At 39.9% G+C, this 13,405-nt stretch overlaps 1 protein-coding gene across 3 annotated transcripts in view; it reads right to left on the bottom strand.

Moving 5' to 3' along the window:
* Nucleotides 1-847: 847 nt before the first annotated feature.
* Nucleotides 848-13,405, bottom strand: part of RPS6KC1 (ribosomal protein S6 kinase C1) — a 123,262-nt gene continuing 110,704 nt past the window's right edge. For all 3 annotated transcript variants that reach the window (XM_045011342.1, XM_045011343.1, XM_045011341.1), the window contains exons 14-16: nt 6,645-6,727; nt 5,373-5,468; nt 848-1,774 (exon numbers count right to left, since the gene is read on the bottom strand). In XM_045011342.1, the coding sequence (XP_044867277.1) occupies nt 1,664-1,774; nt 5,373-5,468; nt 6,645-6,727 (290 nt within the window). In that variant the 3' untranslated portion in view covers nt 848-1,663. The remainder of the gene's footprint in view (nt 1,775-5,372; nt 5,469-6,644; nt 6,728-13,405) is intronic.

Genomic DNA, 13,405 nt, shown 5'->3' with positions numbered 1-13,405 from the left:
ACTGGTGACCTGGTTACAACCTGCCCTGTTGTTGCAGCCCCTCTGCTGGAGTTCTGATCACAAGAAGAAGAAAAAAAAAAAAGAGGGGAGTGGAATAATTTAAAAAGGAAAAAAAAGTTTCCAGATTTCCTTTGTTTAAGTGAAGTATTTTCCTTTTCCACTTTATTTTAATACACAGACCTCGTGTCTAACAGATGGAGACTGTGCAGATGCACTTTTGGGAGTGCCCATAAAATATGTTGCTAAAATACAAATAAGAGAAATTTTTTTTTTTAAATACAGTAATGATTGCTGAAGCCTCTCTCTGGCAAAGGAATTTGCCCTTTGTTCTCCAAATAAAACTAGGGTAAAGGAACATTTAAAAACAAATATAAATACATTATCTGTAAAAGAATCTGTCTATGCTGTATTTATGTATACGTCAGGAACATGGATTGGCATAGTTGGGGAGCTGCAATAAGAAAAAATAAAACTAAGGCAATAAATACTCTTCATTTCTTAGCCCCCTTCTCCCCATTCCCTCCCTCAGATCCCACTACTCACCAAACAGCTCAGCCAATTGTCTCAATCCCAATTCCCACCCAGAGTTTGCTTAGTTGCTGCTCACTCAATTGGGACCGACAAGTCCCCTGGTTCTTCTGCACCTAGCACCTGGAAACAGATCATGAGAGTGGGCCAAGCCACTCAGATTGTTAGGATCATTAAGAGATAAGACTCCAGAGGATTAATCGGGAAGAAGAATGCGGGCAACGGGACCTTGAAGAGGGAGAGGTTAAGAGGAGAACACACCAAGGAAGAGTTCATTAAGTGAAACTGTGGTAACTGCAATTAAGAGAGAAGAGTCTCATTTTTATATCCATACATTTATTTAGCATCATGTTTTCCTGGTCCTTATTAAGTTAGTAAAGCAATATTTACCTGTCTGAGGAAAAATGACTTCCTTTTTTGCAGTGACTTAAACACGAAACTCATCCAACGTTATGGAGAGAGAGTTCTGCACAGACATTGCTAACCGAGAAAGCACAACGCAGACAGCACTGGTTTTTTCATATGCTCTTTCCACTATTTGAAATGATATGCAGCCACTTTCAAGACACATTTCACAGTATGATGCAACAGCTTTCTTATTTTTTTCCCACGGATACATATTTTTGTTTTATAGGCCAAGTTTTGCATAAAGCACTTTTAGTATTTTGTTCTGCATATACCATTAATAAATTATTTGATCCTTTCCCCCACAGTTGCATTTAGCACAGGGAAATAGTCTGTTGACACTATAAAAGGCCCTACTTTCTGCTGTCATGGACTAGAGAGTTATGCACTTCTGTCATCTGATGAAGCACCTGGAGTGTGGTCCTGTTTCTACTTAATTCATAAGCTGGCAGTGCTAGACATGCTTACCCAACAGTTTCAACACAGAGCACACCTTTGGTGAGAAGGTTTACATATAGCAGCCACTTGCAATAAAAATAAACTAGCACCCTGTCCAGTCAGTGATTTGTGTTAAAAATATTTGCTTTTTGCATGATTACTCCCATCTCCGTTATTCATATTGTCCAAGTGATTCAATATGCCTTATATGATGACAAGTCAGGAGTGCTTCTGTGCCAGAGAAATTCGTCCATAAGAAGACCTGAGCATATTCATAGAGCCATAGTTCCTTTCATCTCAAAAGATCTGCCCAATCTACAGGGGCAAAAAACGGATGAGATTTGATGTCTTCAACACCTGCAACTCCAGCACCAAGACGCTCCACAGGGTTAAACTGCAAAAGCTTAAAAACACACCAAACAATTCCGTTAGTAAAAGTGAGCACTGCTTCTTAAAGAGTCACAGCAAGATCTAAGAGTAAGGTACGGCCTATAACACCGAACATATATAAAGTTCAGTACAATGAAGACCCCCCTTGCTGGACATGGAGATACAACCTGCTGAGACTAAAGATCCCAGCATGCAATGCTCTGGAACAGGGGTCAGCAACTTTTCAGAAGTGGTGTGCCGAGTCTTCATTTATTCACTCTAATTTAAGGTTTCGCGTGCCAGTAATACATTTTAACGCTTTTAGAAAGTCTCTTTCTGTAAGTCTATAATATATAACTAAACTATTGTTGTATGTAAAGTAAATAAGGTTTTAAAAATGTTTAAGATGCTTCATTTAAAATTAAATTAAAATGTGACCCGGGCAGTGTGAGTGCCACTGAAAATCAGCTTGCGTGCCGCCTTCGGCACACGTGCCATAGGTTGCCTATCCCTGCTCTGGAACATTACACGCTGGGATTCCTCGCCCCCGGTGGCTAAGAGAATGGCAGCCCAGGACTGCATTGTAGAACTCTGTGGGTTGCATTTGGCCTTTAGTCACCTCGGCATTAACATAATGCCACAGATGATGGCAACATACAGGTTTCTTTAAGTTCCATGATTCTGTCTCTACTGCCCTAGAATATGGTACAGTTACAAATGGTATTATCTCCTGAAGAGTATTTCCACAAACTGATTGTAACCAATAAGGGAGTGTAAAGTGATGTAATTAAATCCAAATTTAAAATCGAGATATTGGAGAAAACTGGTGCAATAGTTTAATGGAAAACTGTTAAAACTGAACAGTTTCTTTGCTTGAGTTACAATCTCCAAACAAGACAGCATATTGAAAAACAGGCTATATCCATGTGGAAAGGAAAGCATAATATTTATCCCTACTGAGTTTAATGGAGGGGAAGGGATAGCTCAGTGGTTTGAGCATTGGCCTGCTGAACCCAGGGTAGTGAGTTCAATCCTTGAGGGGGCCCATTTAGGGATCTGGGGCAAAATCAGCACTTGGCCCTGCCAGTGAAGGCAGGGGGCTGGACTCAATAACCTTTCAGGGTCCCTTCCAGCTCTGTGAGATAGGTATATCCATATATTATATTATTAGAGAATGGTAACTTTAAAGGGAATGTTCATGGCTCTTTATCAAACTATTTGAAGTAGTGCCTAAAATAGTTTGTAGACTTGGAGATTGTTTTTATATTACAAATACACAGTTCAAGGGCATACATTTAGTTTTTGCCTTTCTTCAGAATGTTTCAGAATATAAATTAATCATACTTGTCATGAAGGAGTACTGTGAATTCTAATCTCAATGCATTCAAATGCCTACACCTGAGAATCAAAATGAGCATAAACCCATATGCATATTAATTTGTACATTTTAAGTTGGTTCTGCCATTTAAAATAATCTAACTTCATTCCCGAAACATAACTCAGGGAGCAAACTGCATTACTGTGAGAATTTACACAAGCCAGCAGACAAGCAGATGCAGTCACTGTCACGCTGCCTTCCCCTGAAACGTAACAAGTGACAGCAGGTGGGAAAGTAAGCACAATGAATTTTATGTTCTGAAGTTCTGTATTACAAAACAAAAACTTTATTCTTGGAAAATAAATGCATCATAAGTTATACCAGATATATTTTTCCTTAAAAAATGTGTGCAAATGTTATTGGCCAATAAAACCTAGAAGTATCTAAAGAAAAATCTTGAGGACAAAATACCAATTAAATATAAACTAAGAACCTTCGCTTATTCGTTTATCAAAACAAAAACAAAAAAACAGAAAAAAAAATCTGTTTTCTCCTAAGGACATGGTGTTGGCTAGATGAAGAAGGCAGTGAAGTCATCAGCACTGGAAGCTGTATGCCATGAGACAAAACTTGGTATGGTTTTCCATGTAGCTGCACACTGATCCCTGCAAGCTATTTTGTGATGTCCTGACCTGCGTAACCTGTTTGAGGGTGGAAGAGGAAAGCCACAATGACAAATTGCTAACCATGCCAAGAGACCCTTCCTTTTCCTGACAAGGCTTCCTCAACAATGAATGGTAGTTTCCTTGGATAGTCACACAACAGGGGTTTGATTTACTAGCCTATGGAGCTGAACCTCCATCCTATAAGTCACCAGACTGCACATGAGGACTTAACCTGATCTACGACCCCAACAGATATGATCTTGTTATCAGTTTGAAGTTGCCGGAAAGTGAAGACTATACTATGTATCTGTGTGTCACTTCAAACTGTAAATGGTAGACACTCCTCTGCTTGGTATATTTACAAGTGGACCAGACAAAAACACAAGTAAACTTACAACAGAGACAAATCTGTCAGAGAGAAGTGGACTACAGGACCTAATAAGTCTCCAGCTCTATAAGCATATGTGAGATATTTCCTTCACTGTGCACTGTTTATTTCTCACACTCTTTGGTAACATGACACCTGTGCGTGCCAGGCTGGCACTGGAATTGGTGCCGTATTACAATATGACTGACAAACAGTAAATCATTGGCTTGGGAGAAAGATACAGAAGTCAGTCTGCCATTGGTTCCTTTAGACGGTCAAGCTTTAGGTCTCTTTCCTTGGGTTTCAACTGTGTTCAAATCAAGACTGAGTTCCTAAGTGATGTCATCATTTCTGTAGCCTCTAAGCCAGATGCTCTTCATCCAAAGTCCAAACCACAAAACCACCATATATCATTTACCCTGTTCAAATGGAGTCAGTCATGCCTATGGTAGGGTTCCTATGTTATGTTTGAAATTAATGAACATGTAAGGAGGCACGAAAGGAGAAGTACATTCATTGCAATTCCATGCTGTTCATGCATAAGCTTATTTCAGCATCTTGTGTTATCAGTCATGACCACCTAACATGGAGAGCTAGAAAACAGCAAGTCTTGTTGTTTAAAAAATCTTTAATACAAGGCACATCGACCTGAAAGGCTGTGTATTTTCTTTCAAGCCACCACCCCTTTGATTCAATCCTCCAATGGACAATGTATTAAACATTATCTTTCTGTTGCAAAAGCCAGATTATTCACACTTTAAATTACACTTGTCTTCCATCCTTAAGGGATGCCTTGAAGTTCTCTTCCTTCATGGAGGGTAGTAACACATTTTCAACTATAGCAATGTCATAGGTATGGTTAACATAACAGTAAATTATGGATTATTTAGTGTCTGAAGGTAGCTTGCTATATTGGCATTGGTATTTTTGGATTGAATTAAAATGTTCATGGAAATACTTTGGATGGATTTAGGACAAAACTCCTAAAATGGTTGTATACCACAAGAGGATTTTCAAAAGCACTCAGTATTGGCTTAACTTTTCTCCCTTTGAATTCAATGTTAAACTCTTAGTCCTCTACTTAGAAGTCTGGCATCAGAAGTCAGAATTTCCAGATGTAACAATATATTCATGCAAAATTCATAAGCAATGACAGGAGGGCTGCCTACAACCCGGCAGTCAGCTTTCCATAGTTAGGTTATTTCACTGCTACAGCACAGTTAGAAATGTTTGTACATATATGTATGCTTACCTATGTAAAATACATTTCCTGATAAATTACCTGCTGAATGAGTGATCTGGCCTCTTTGGATACGTGATCTGGCATGTTCAAAGAAGTGTGAGTGTTTATTCCAGCTGGATGACACTCGGCTAGAGTCTGAAACAATCAATCAGGAACACTTCTTAACCAACATAATACAAAGATAGTATAAGTGCACACTGATGCAAACACTGTACTTGGAGCAATCCTCAGACTAATAAAAAGCAAACATCACAAGAGTATATTAAGGTACTTGAAGTTCTCCTGGAACTATATTTTTATACAATTTATACTTTAAAACCTCCTCCTCTTCCCCCAGACTTCATCTTTTTCCTGCTTCTGGTCACTTGGATTCTTGAATTTTGTTCAAAATGAAACTGCTACAACTGTCCAAGTCCCCCAACAAATTTGATTTGGTCAGATGCCCATTTTTTAGAATACTGAGTAGTTTTCCCAATAAAGTAGTAATGTCTTTTTCTACCACCTGCTTCTGTATGGCCTAACTACATATCATCACTTAAGCACATTAACCTCATACATTATACTCTAAAATTATTGATCCTAGTATATGCATGCACTAGAACATATGTAGGAGAGATGTAAAACTGGGCCATGTGAGAACAAGCAGTAAGAGGGGAGGAGGTGAAATCCATTTTACTGACTGGGTGGTCAATGTATATAGAAATTGATTAAATATCAACATTTCACTGCAGACCCAGCTCAAACCTGAATTAATGTCAGTACCACATATGTAGGTCTATACTGCTCCCTGGACTGATATCCAACAGCTTCAGCACTAACATTTGTGGCACCTTATAGACTAACAGACGTTTTGCAGCATGAGCTTTCATGGGTGAATACCCACTTCTTCAGATGCAAGCAGTGGAAATTTCCAGGGACAGGTGTGTATATATAAGCAAGCAAGAAGCAAGCTAGAGATAACGAGGTTAGATCAATCAGGCTACCCCTCTGATACTAACATTTGTATTAGTGTACAAATGCTGGACATGTGCATTGAAAAAAGTAGAGAAGGAATATTAGATAAAGAATAATTGTGGCTCAAAATTGCAATATGGTAAATACAACTTTAGCAAGTTTTTGTGCTGAAGCTTGAACAAGTCTGAATCTCTGAAAAACCTGTACTGTTCTTCTGATCCTGTGCAAGCCATGCAGCTCAGGTCTGAAGAACTCAGCTGAGAGGGAGATAGTAATAAAATCATGCTCAGGCACAATTGCTTCTGGAAGGATGGTGCCTCCATGTTGATTTTACTGAATACCTGCACCAGTGCCTACCTTTCCAGTGAGGAGTTCGAAGAGAATGGCCCCTAGACTCCACCAATCACAAGCTTCTGTCTCTTCTAGAATAGCTCCAACCTCTGAACACAAGATATTTAGATTAAGATTTTAAAAGTCAGTTTCACCTTCAAAATTAATATTGATTTACAAGGTGACTATTTAATGCTGATTGCACATACACAAAGTACTACAGAGCTTTTGTTATTCCTGCATGCTACTGAGCCCTTTAGCCACCTATTGCAGGCTGCATTTTTCAGTGTAGCTGCACAATATACTCAGTGTATTATTTCCTCATTACTTGCACAGTATGGACAGTTTCAATACCAGTAGGCACATGGGCAAGGATTCCTCTCCACTGGATTGCAATTTTTCCTTGTACAACAAAATTTGTTTAGTGAATTTAGGGCTGGTGAAAGGGGACAGATTAAACATTTTTAAGACAGAAATCCATTTCTCCATAAAATAGGTACAGTTCATCAGGGCTGGATTTAGGGGCAGGTGACCCAGGCAATCGCCTTAGGTGCTGGGCTTGGGGTGTGTGTGTGTGTGGGGCACCGAATTGTTCTTTATTGGCTTATATATGGCACGAATAAATACAGATTTACAGATCCTAGCATGCAAATTTATCATCTTACATGACAGGGATAAATCATGCAATCAATCATGAAATAAGCTACAAATTCAATAAAAAATTAGGTATTCAAAAGTTTAACAAATGGAGGGGTGGGCACCAGAGATCCTCCTCACCTGGGGCACCATTTGGTCTAGGGCAGGGGTGGGCAAACTACAGCCCGTGGGCTGGATCCGGCCCCTCAGGGCTTTGGATACAGCCTGCGGGATTGTCACCCTGGGAATCATGGCCAATGGGAGCTTCTGGAGCTTCTAGGGAGGTACCCACAGGCAAGGGCAGCGTGCTCAGCCCTCTGTCCCCCATCTCTTAGAGGCTGGAGGGACGTGGTGCCGGCCGCTTCCCAGAGTGGAGCGGTGCGGGCCAGGACTCCTCCTCCACCCCGCACCCAAACTCCCTGCCCTGAGCCCCCTGATGCACCCCAACACCCAGCCCTAAGCCCTCTGCTGCACCTCGCACCCCTCCCGCACCCCAACCCCCTGCCCTGAGCCCCCTCGTATACCCCGCACCCCTCCTGCACCACTGCCCTGAACTCCCTCCCGCACTCCGCACCCCTCCTTCACCCCAACCCCCTGCCCTGAGCCCCCTCATACACCCTGCACCCCTCCTCTGCCCCAACCCCTTGGCCTGAGCCCCTTCCTGCACACCGCACTCCGTCCTGCACCCCACCCTCCCTCCTGCACCCCAACCCCCTGCCCCAACCCTACATTCATGGCCCTGCATGCAATTTTCCCACCCAGATGTGGCCCTCGGGCCAAAAAGTTTGCCCACCCTGGTCTAGGGCCAACCCTGCAGTCCATGCATGACAGTACCACTGCAAGTATCAGAGAGGTAGCTGTGTTAGTCTGGATCTGTAAAAGCAGCAAAGAGTCCTGTGGCACCTTATAGACTAACAGACGTATTGGAACATGAGCTTTCGTAGGTGAGGAGGACACTAGTCCACTGGAAACTGGACTGAGACCATAAACTCATTTCATGGAATCACTGAAACGTAGGGCTAGAAGGAACCTCAAGAGGTCATCTAGTCCAGCCCACTGTGCTCATGCAGGATTTCACAGAGGCTATTCAACAGCCATCAGAATTTAGTAACTGAAAGTTGCTACCAACTGGACTGGATTCAAATCACCTACCTACCTACATGGTAAAAGCATCCATCTCTAATACCCAGCAGCCATCCAGACTACTTCATTATTCTCTATGCTCAGGACACAGCAGACGCCAGAGAGCAGTGTTGCCTGTGTACACTCACATCATATGCAGTTGCACACCCATGGTTGTAGCAAAAAGAAAGCACCTGGCCTTGACTGAAAGTCATGTTAAAAAAAAACCCAACAACAATAAAAAAACCAAGCTGTCTGCTGTAAAACAGAGGGCATAATAAACTGCAGTGAAGAGGAAATCTTAATTTTGACTGTCAAAAATGCAATAGCTGCACTAAAATTGCTTTAGTGTCAAAATCCACCCCAGATTCCAAGCAGAGAGCATTGATTAGTATACAGTCACATGGCAGTTGCTATGAAACACATTATGCCAGTTTAGAAAAAAATATTGTGTATCCTTTTATGCAGATTAAAATGAAGATGGCAGAAAAGGAACTACAGATGCATCAGATTCCAGTACCAGGAGAGAGCAGAACAGTGACTACAGCTCTCCCCCTGACACAAAGAAACACTGAGAGCCCAATCCTGCAAGTTGTGGAGTGACGAGCACTCCCACTCCCATTAGCTGCAATGCAACCTGAAGATGCTCAGCCCTTGCTGGACTGTCCCTTAATACAGCTCCTTTTTTACACTCTCCAGCACCACACACATGGGGCAGTATTTCTTTAACTAACACTATCTACATTAGAAAGTTTACTAGGATAGTTCAAGCAATAGAATCCTTGGTAGTAACAGACACTGATGGGTTATTTGCAGAATCAAGCCCACAGTGCCTTCTACCAGAGAATCTCAAAGCTACTTACAAGAGGTTATGTATTAATTCACTCATTTTGCAGAAGGTCAAGCTGAAACAGAGATTGATTAAGTGGCAAAGTGGGGACAAGAACCCAGTTCTTCTGACTCCAGGGCCTGAAGTCTAACCATTAGAAAACTGTCAAATCATAAATGGAGAGTTGTATCATTTCCCGTCTCTTACCTATGTGAACCACAACATTCAGACACCAAATCCTCCAGTCACTTTCATCCCCAAACACCATTAAAAAGATACAATTAGGATAAACAGAAACAGCCACAAAATACAAAGGTTCAACTTGCACTGAGGGTTCTGGCAAGATTGTTCACGTGGTTTATAGAGTCTAAATGATTAGTCACCAAAATCAAAATAAAATGTTAAGTGTAAAAGCCACCTAGGTAAAGCATCCATGTGTACTAATCAAAATCGAAATTAGCTTTACTTTCTTCCATTCCACCACCGCCCAATCCCTCCTTTGCCATCCTACCCCCCAACCATTTTCACTTTCAAAATCAAAGTAAGATGTTTTCCCTAAGAAGTCATTGAAAATGCTACATATAAACATATGCTGTTTACATTCCGTTACTTTGAGCAGGTCACATTACTTTTGATGCAATACAGTGATAGTAATAAGTTCAGAATATCATATCAATATTACTGCATTTTTATCTCGACTACACTTCATGGGAAAATTTAGAAATAGGTTATGAAGCACTTACACAGAAGCCAGCTAATGTAATACCACACAATGCATATGCTTTTCAAAGCTTTAATATCGCAATAAATGTGAACCACAATATCTGCCCTCACTCAGAAAATATTTTCATCTCTATCCATCAGCAAAGTAATTTAGACAATAAATGGTAGTACCCATAAGCCTAAGTGAATAACTTGGGCATATTCGTGCCTGTCCTTTATCAGCCTTTAAATTGAGGACCCTATTCACATTCGGACATGGACACAGGTGCTAGTGTTTCCTAGGATTAACAGTATACAAGATCACAAGATCCTTTCAACTGGAAAAGATGATAGGGTGAATGAGTCAGTAGTTCATCCAACCTTAACGTAACTTGACTAAAGGGAAAGAGCTGCTTTCTTTTCCCCAGAAATCATATCCACGGGACAGCCAGAATCAGGTAATGCAGCACAACAGTGCTAAATTCCTGCACAGAAATACTTTACCTGCAACACCTATTGCTAACTGAAGACAAGCTTTGCGAAATGCTAACCACTTTCACTCAGACAGATGGTGCAGATAAACAGCTTCTGTGAGGAGGCTCGGTGCTATTCTTCTGATATAGCGGCTGGTCTTGAGTGAAAGGCCTTCTTTGCTGCATACCTCCCCCCAATATTTATGTGAACATTTATATTATACATAGTGGTACCTTCCTTCCTGATATGCAGCTGATAAATTGAAAATAAACAAACAACTCTATTTTGCAAACAGCAAGCCAGTTCTAGAGTAGAAGGGGGAGCCCAAACTAATCTATTTTGGAACCAAATCTTTTACACAGTTATTCATATTGTAACCGAGATGCACTTTGCCTGTTGTCTTTTATAAAATGCATACAATAATGGTACAATACTTTACTTTGAAATACCACTCTTCATGCTAAAAGATCTCAAAAAGTTTTATATAAAAAGGCACAGGACATTTTTTTCTCCCAAATGCACCTGATCTGGGGCTGACCATAAGATCTGTTGAGCAGTGCAGTGCTAGATTTTGGAATGAAAGATACCAGGTTCAGAAGCAGTCTAGTGGACTTGCAGTCACTATGCAATTTAGGCCTTGTCTTTCAGTTCACCTGGAACAAAATTCAGTCAAGTTTTCCAGGAGAAACTAATTCCCAAAACAGACATTTGAATTAGTTCAGGCATAAGTCCTGAAGTTAGTACACATGAAAATAAGTTGATTTCTGAAAGTAAGTAGAGGTATTGCTTAACCTAATATTTAGAAGCTCTAGAGTTTTGTACTGAGCGGTTTCTCCCAAGCTTAAAAAAAAAAAAAAGATACCATTTGTAACATCTAGCATAGTTTTTCCATTGGCCAGAACCCCAAACTCCAGTCTGAATTACCATCAGGTGCCACTGTGGTACTCAGTCAAAACCATTAAGGAGGACTGATTGGGGGGGAAGTGGGGGACCGACAAGCATAACCCCCTGAAAATTATAGACATGGTGTTTACCATTCTCTGCTGCCATGTATAGCCCAGAAAATCTATTTGCCTTATTTTTTCTAATTTAAAAGCTTTGCATTTTAGTTTAGTATTATAAATGTAAAGAAACATTTGCAAAGAACCAGATAAAAGGAACCAAAGCCAATTTACTACACACAGATTGGGTCAGCCAAGATCTCATAAGAGACAGTAACTAAATACCACATCACATAAGTGATTTGGTCATAATGCTCTGCTAAAGTCTTTGCAATTTATAAAACACAGACCATTGATAGTTACATATCAAAGGTATATCGTGGTCTTTAAACATTAAAATAGTGAGGCAAGTCAAATGAACATCTAACAAGATTAATTTGGGTATAAAAATAGGAACCTACATATTTAGATATTTAAAAGTATACAGCTATCTGTGTTCCTCTTTAGAAGGAATTTCCTCATTCACTTAAGGGAAAAGGTTAATTGTAATAGAGGGGATGATGTTTTTTCTTCCTGTTAGCAACTCAAAATGGAATTAAAACTTCCTCTAAAAGTCAGGTGACATAGGAGACCAAGACTTTTTACCATTGTATTATCAAAAAGAAGGTAAACCTCACAATCAACATGATCTTTAACCCTTCAGCTACTTCCACTTACATTACAAAGCAATCTTCTTTATTAATTTCAAGTCTTATGCCCAACCTAATACAAATGTCTCCTTTGGGAATTACATTTCTCCTGGAACTATTAACTGGATTTTGTTGCAGGCAAATTAAAAGAATTGTAAAGCAAATGACTGATTTTCACAAGTCAAACAGCATTCTAAATGTCTCGCTGCTTAAATTATTGCGTCCTGAAAGAGTGCAGTGCAAGAACATACATTGACTGAAAAGAGCTACTTTAAAATATGCCTTAAGAACATGTTATTTCTGGAAAATGTTTAATAATCTCTGCAAACCCATTCCTTTCAACAATTCCTCTCCCCTGTGTGCATGGGATTTTGTGATTTTGGAGTTGAACTGTTTTCTTTCTGGAACTTTGGTGTTTTTAAGAACAGTATTTTATTTTCCACTTCACAATAAATCAATATTTTCTCTGACATTCCAGAACCTACCTCTGTATTCAGTTGGTCTAAATTATTTTAAAGTAACTCTTCACCAATCTTGTTTCTTAAAATCAATGTTTCTTACATTCAAGTTAGCCTTCACTGCTCAGAATGTCTTTAACCTCCATTTCTACTTTCTCCTTTACATTTAGGATCACAACAGTATATAAAAGTTCACACAGCAAGTCAATGACAAAGTGAGAAATAGAATCCATGGAGTTTAGTCTCTCACAATAACCATTAGACCAACCTCCCTTTGATTTCTAGGGGTCAATGATATTTTAATTTCCTTTCTGAAACAATTTACTCCAAATGAAATTGCTACTATACAGAACAGTAGTATTTAATGAATATCAGCAACCTCACACTGAAAGTTATATACACAAGGCTTCAGGTAATTGGACAAGTGGGGCGGGATATATTTGTCTAGCAAATAAACATCATGCCATAAAGACCAATGTTGCTGATATTTTTTACTTTTTTTAATATTGTGTGCTCCCAACCATCAGCCGCATGTTTCTTCCTTATAGGAAACTGTCTAACAGCAAAAGTGAAGCTGTCATTTCACCTCTGGGAGCATGGAGATCAACTTGTGGTGTGAAGCAATTTGGGCTTTATTGGACTAAAATTTTTATCTACAAAACTTTTATGTTGGTAGGCTTTGTTTAGATCAAACCAAATATACTGATATACTTCTGTGCATCCATATTCAGAGAATATAGCATGCACATGAGGTCTAGATTACATCAAGTGGCTTGTGAAGTCATCAAAAACATGAGGGTGTGTGACTAGGACTGTCTATTTCCTTCACATATCCTACAAGAGAAATTGATGGGAATTATGTAGTTAGATCTCCTTGCTGGCTTGAAAATCTCAACTATGTGTTGGTCTTTCTACACGCTCAGCTTGCTCAAGATTC

Source organism: Mauremys mutica, chromosome 3 (genome assembly GCF_020497125.1).
Source record: "Mauremys mutica isolate MM-2020 ecotype Southern chromosome 3, ASM2049712v1, whole genome shotgun sequence".
Lineage (NCBI taxonomy): Eukaryota > Metazoa > Chordata > Testudines > Geoemydidae > Mauremys > Mauremys mutica.
This window is presented reverse-complemented; position numbering and strand designations above follow the sequence as displayed.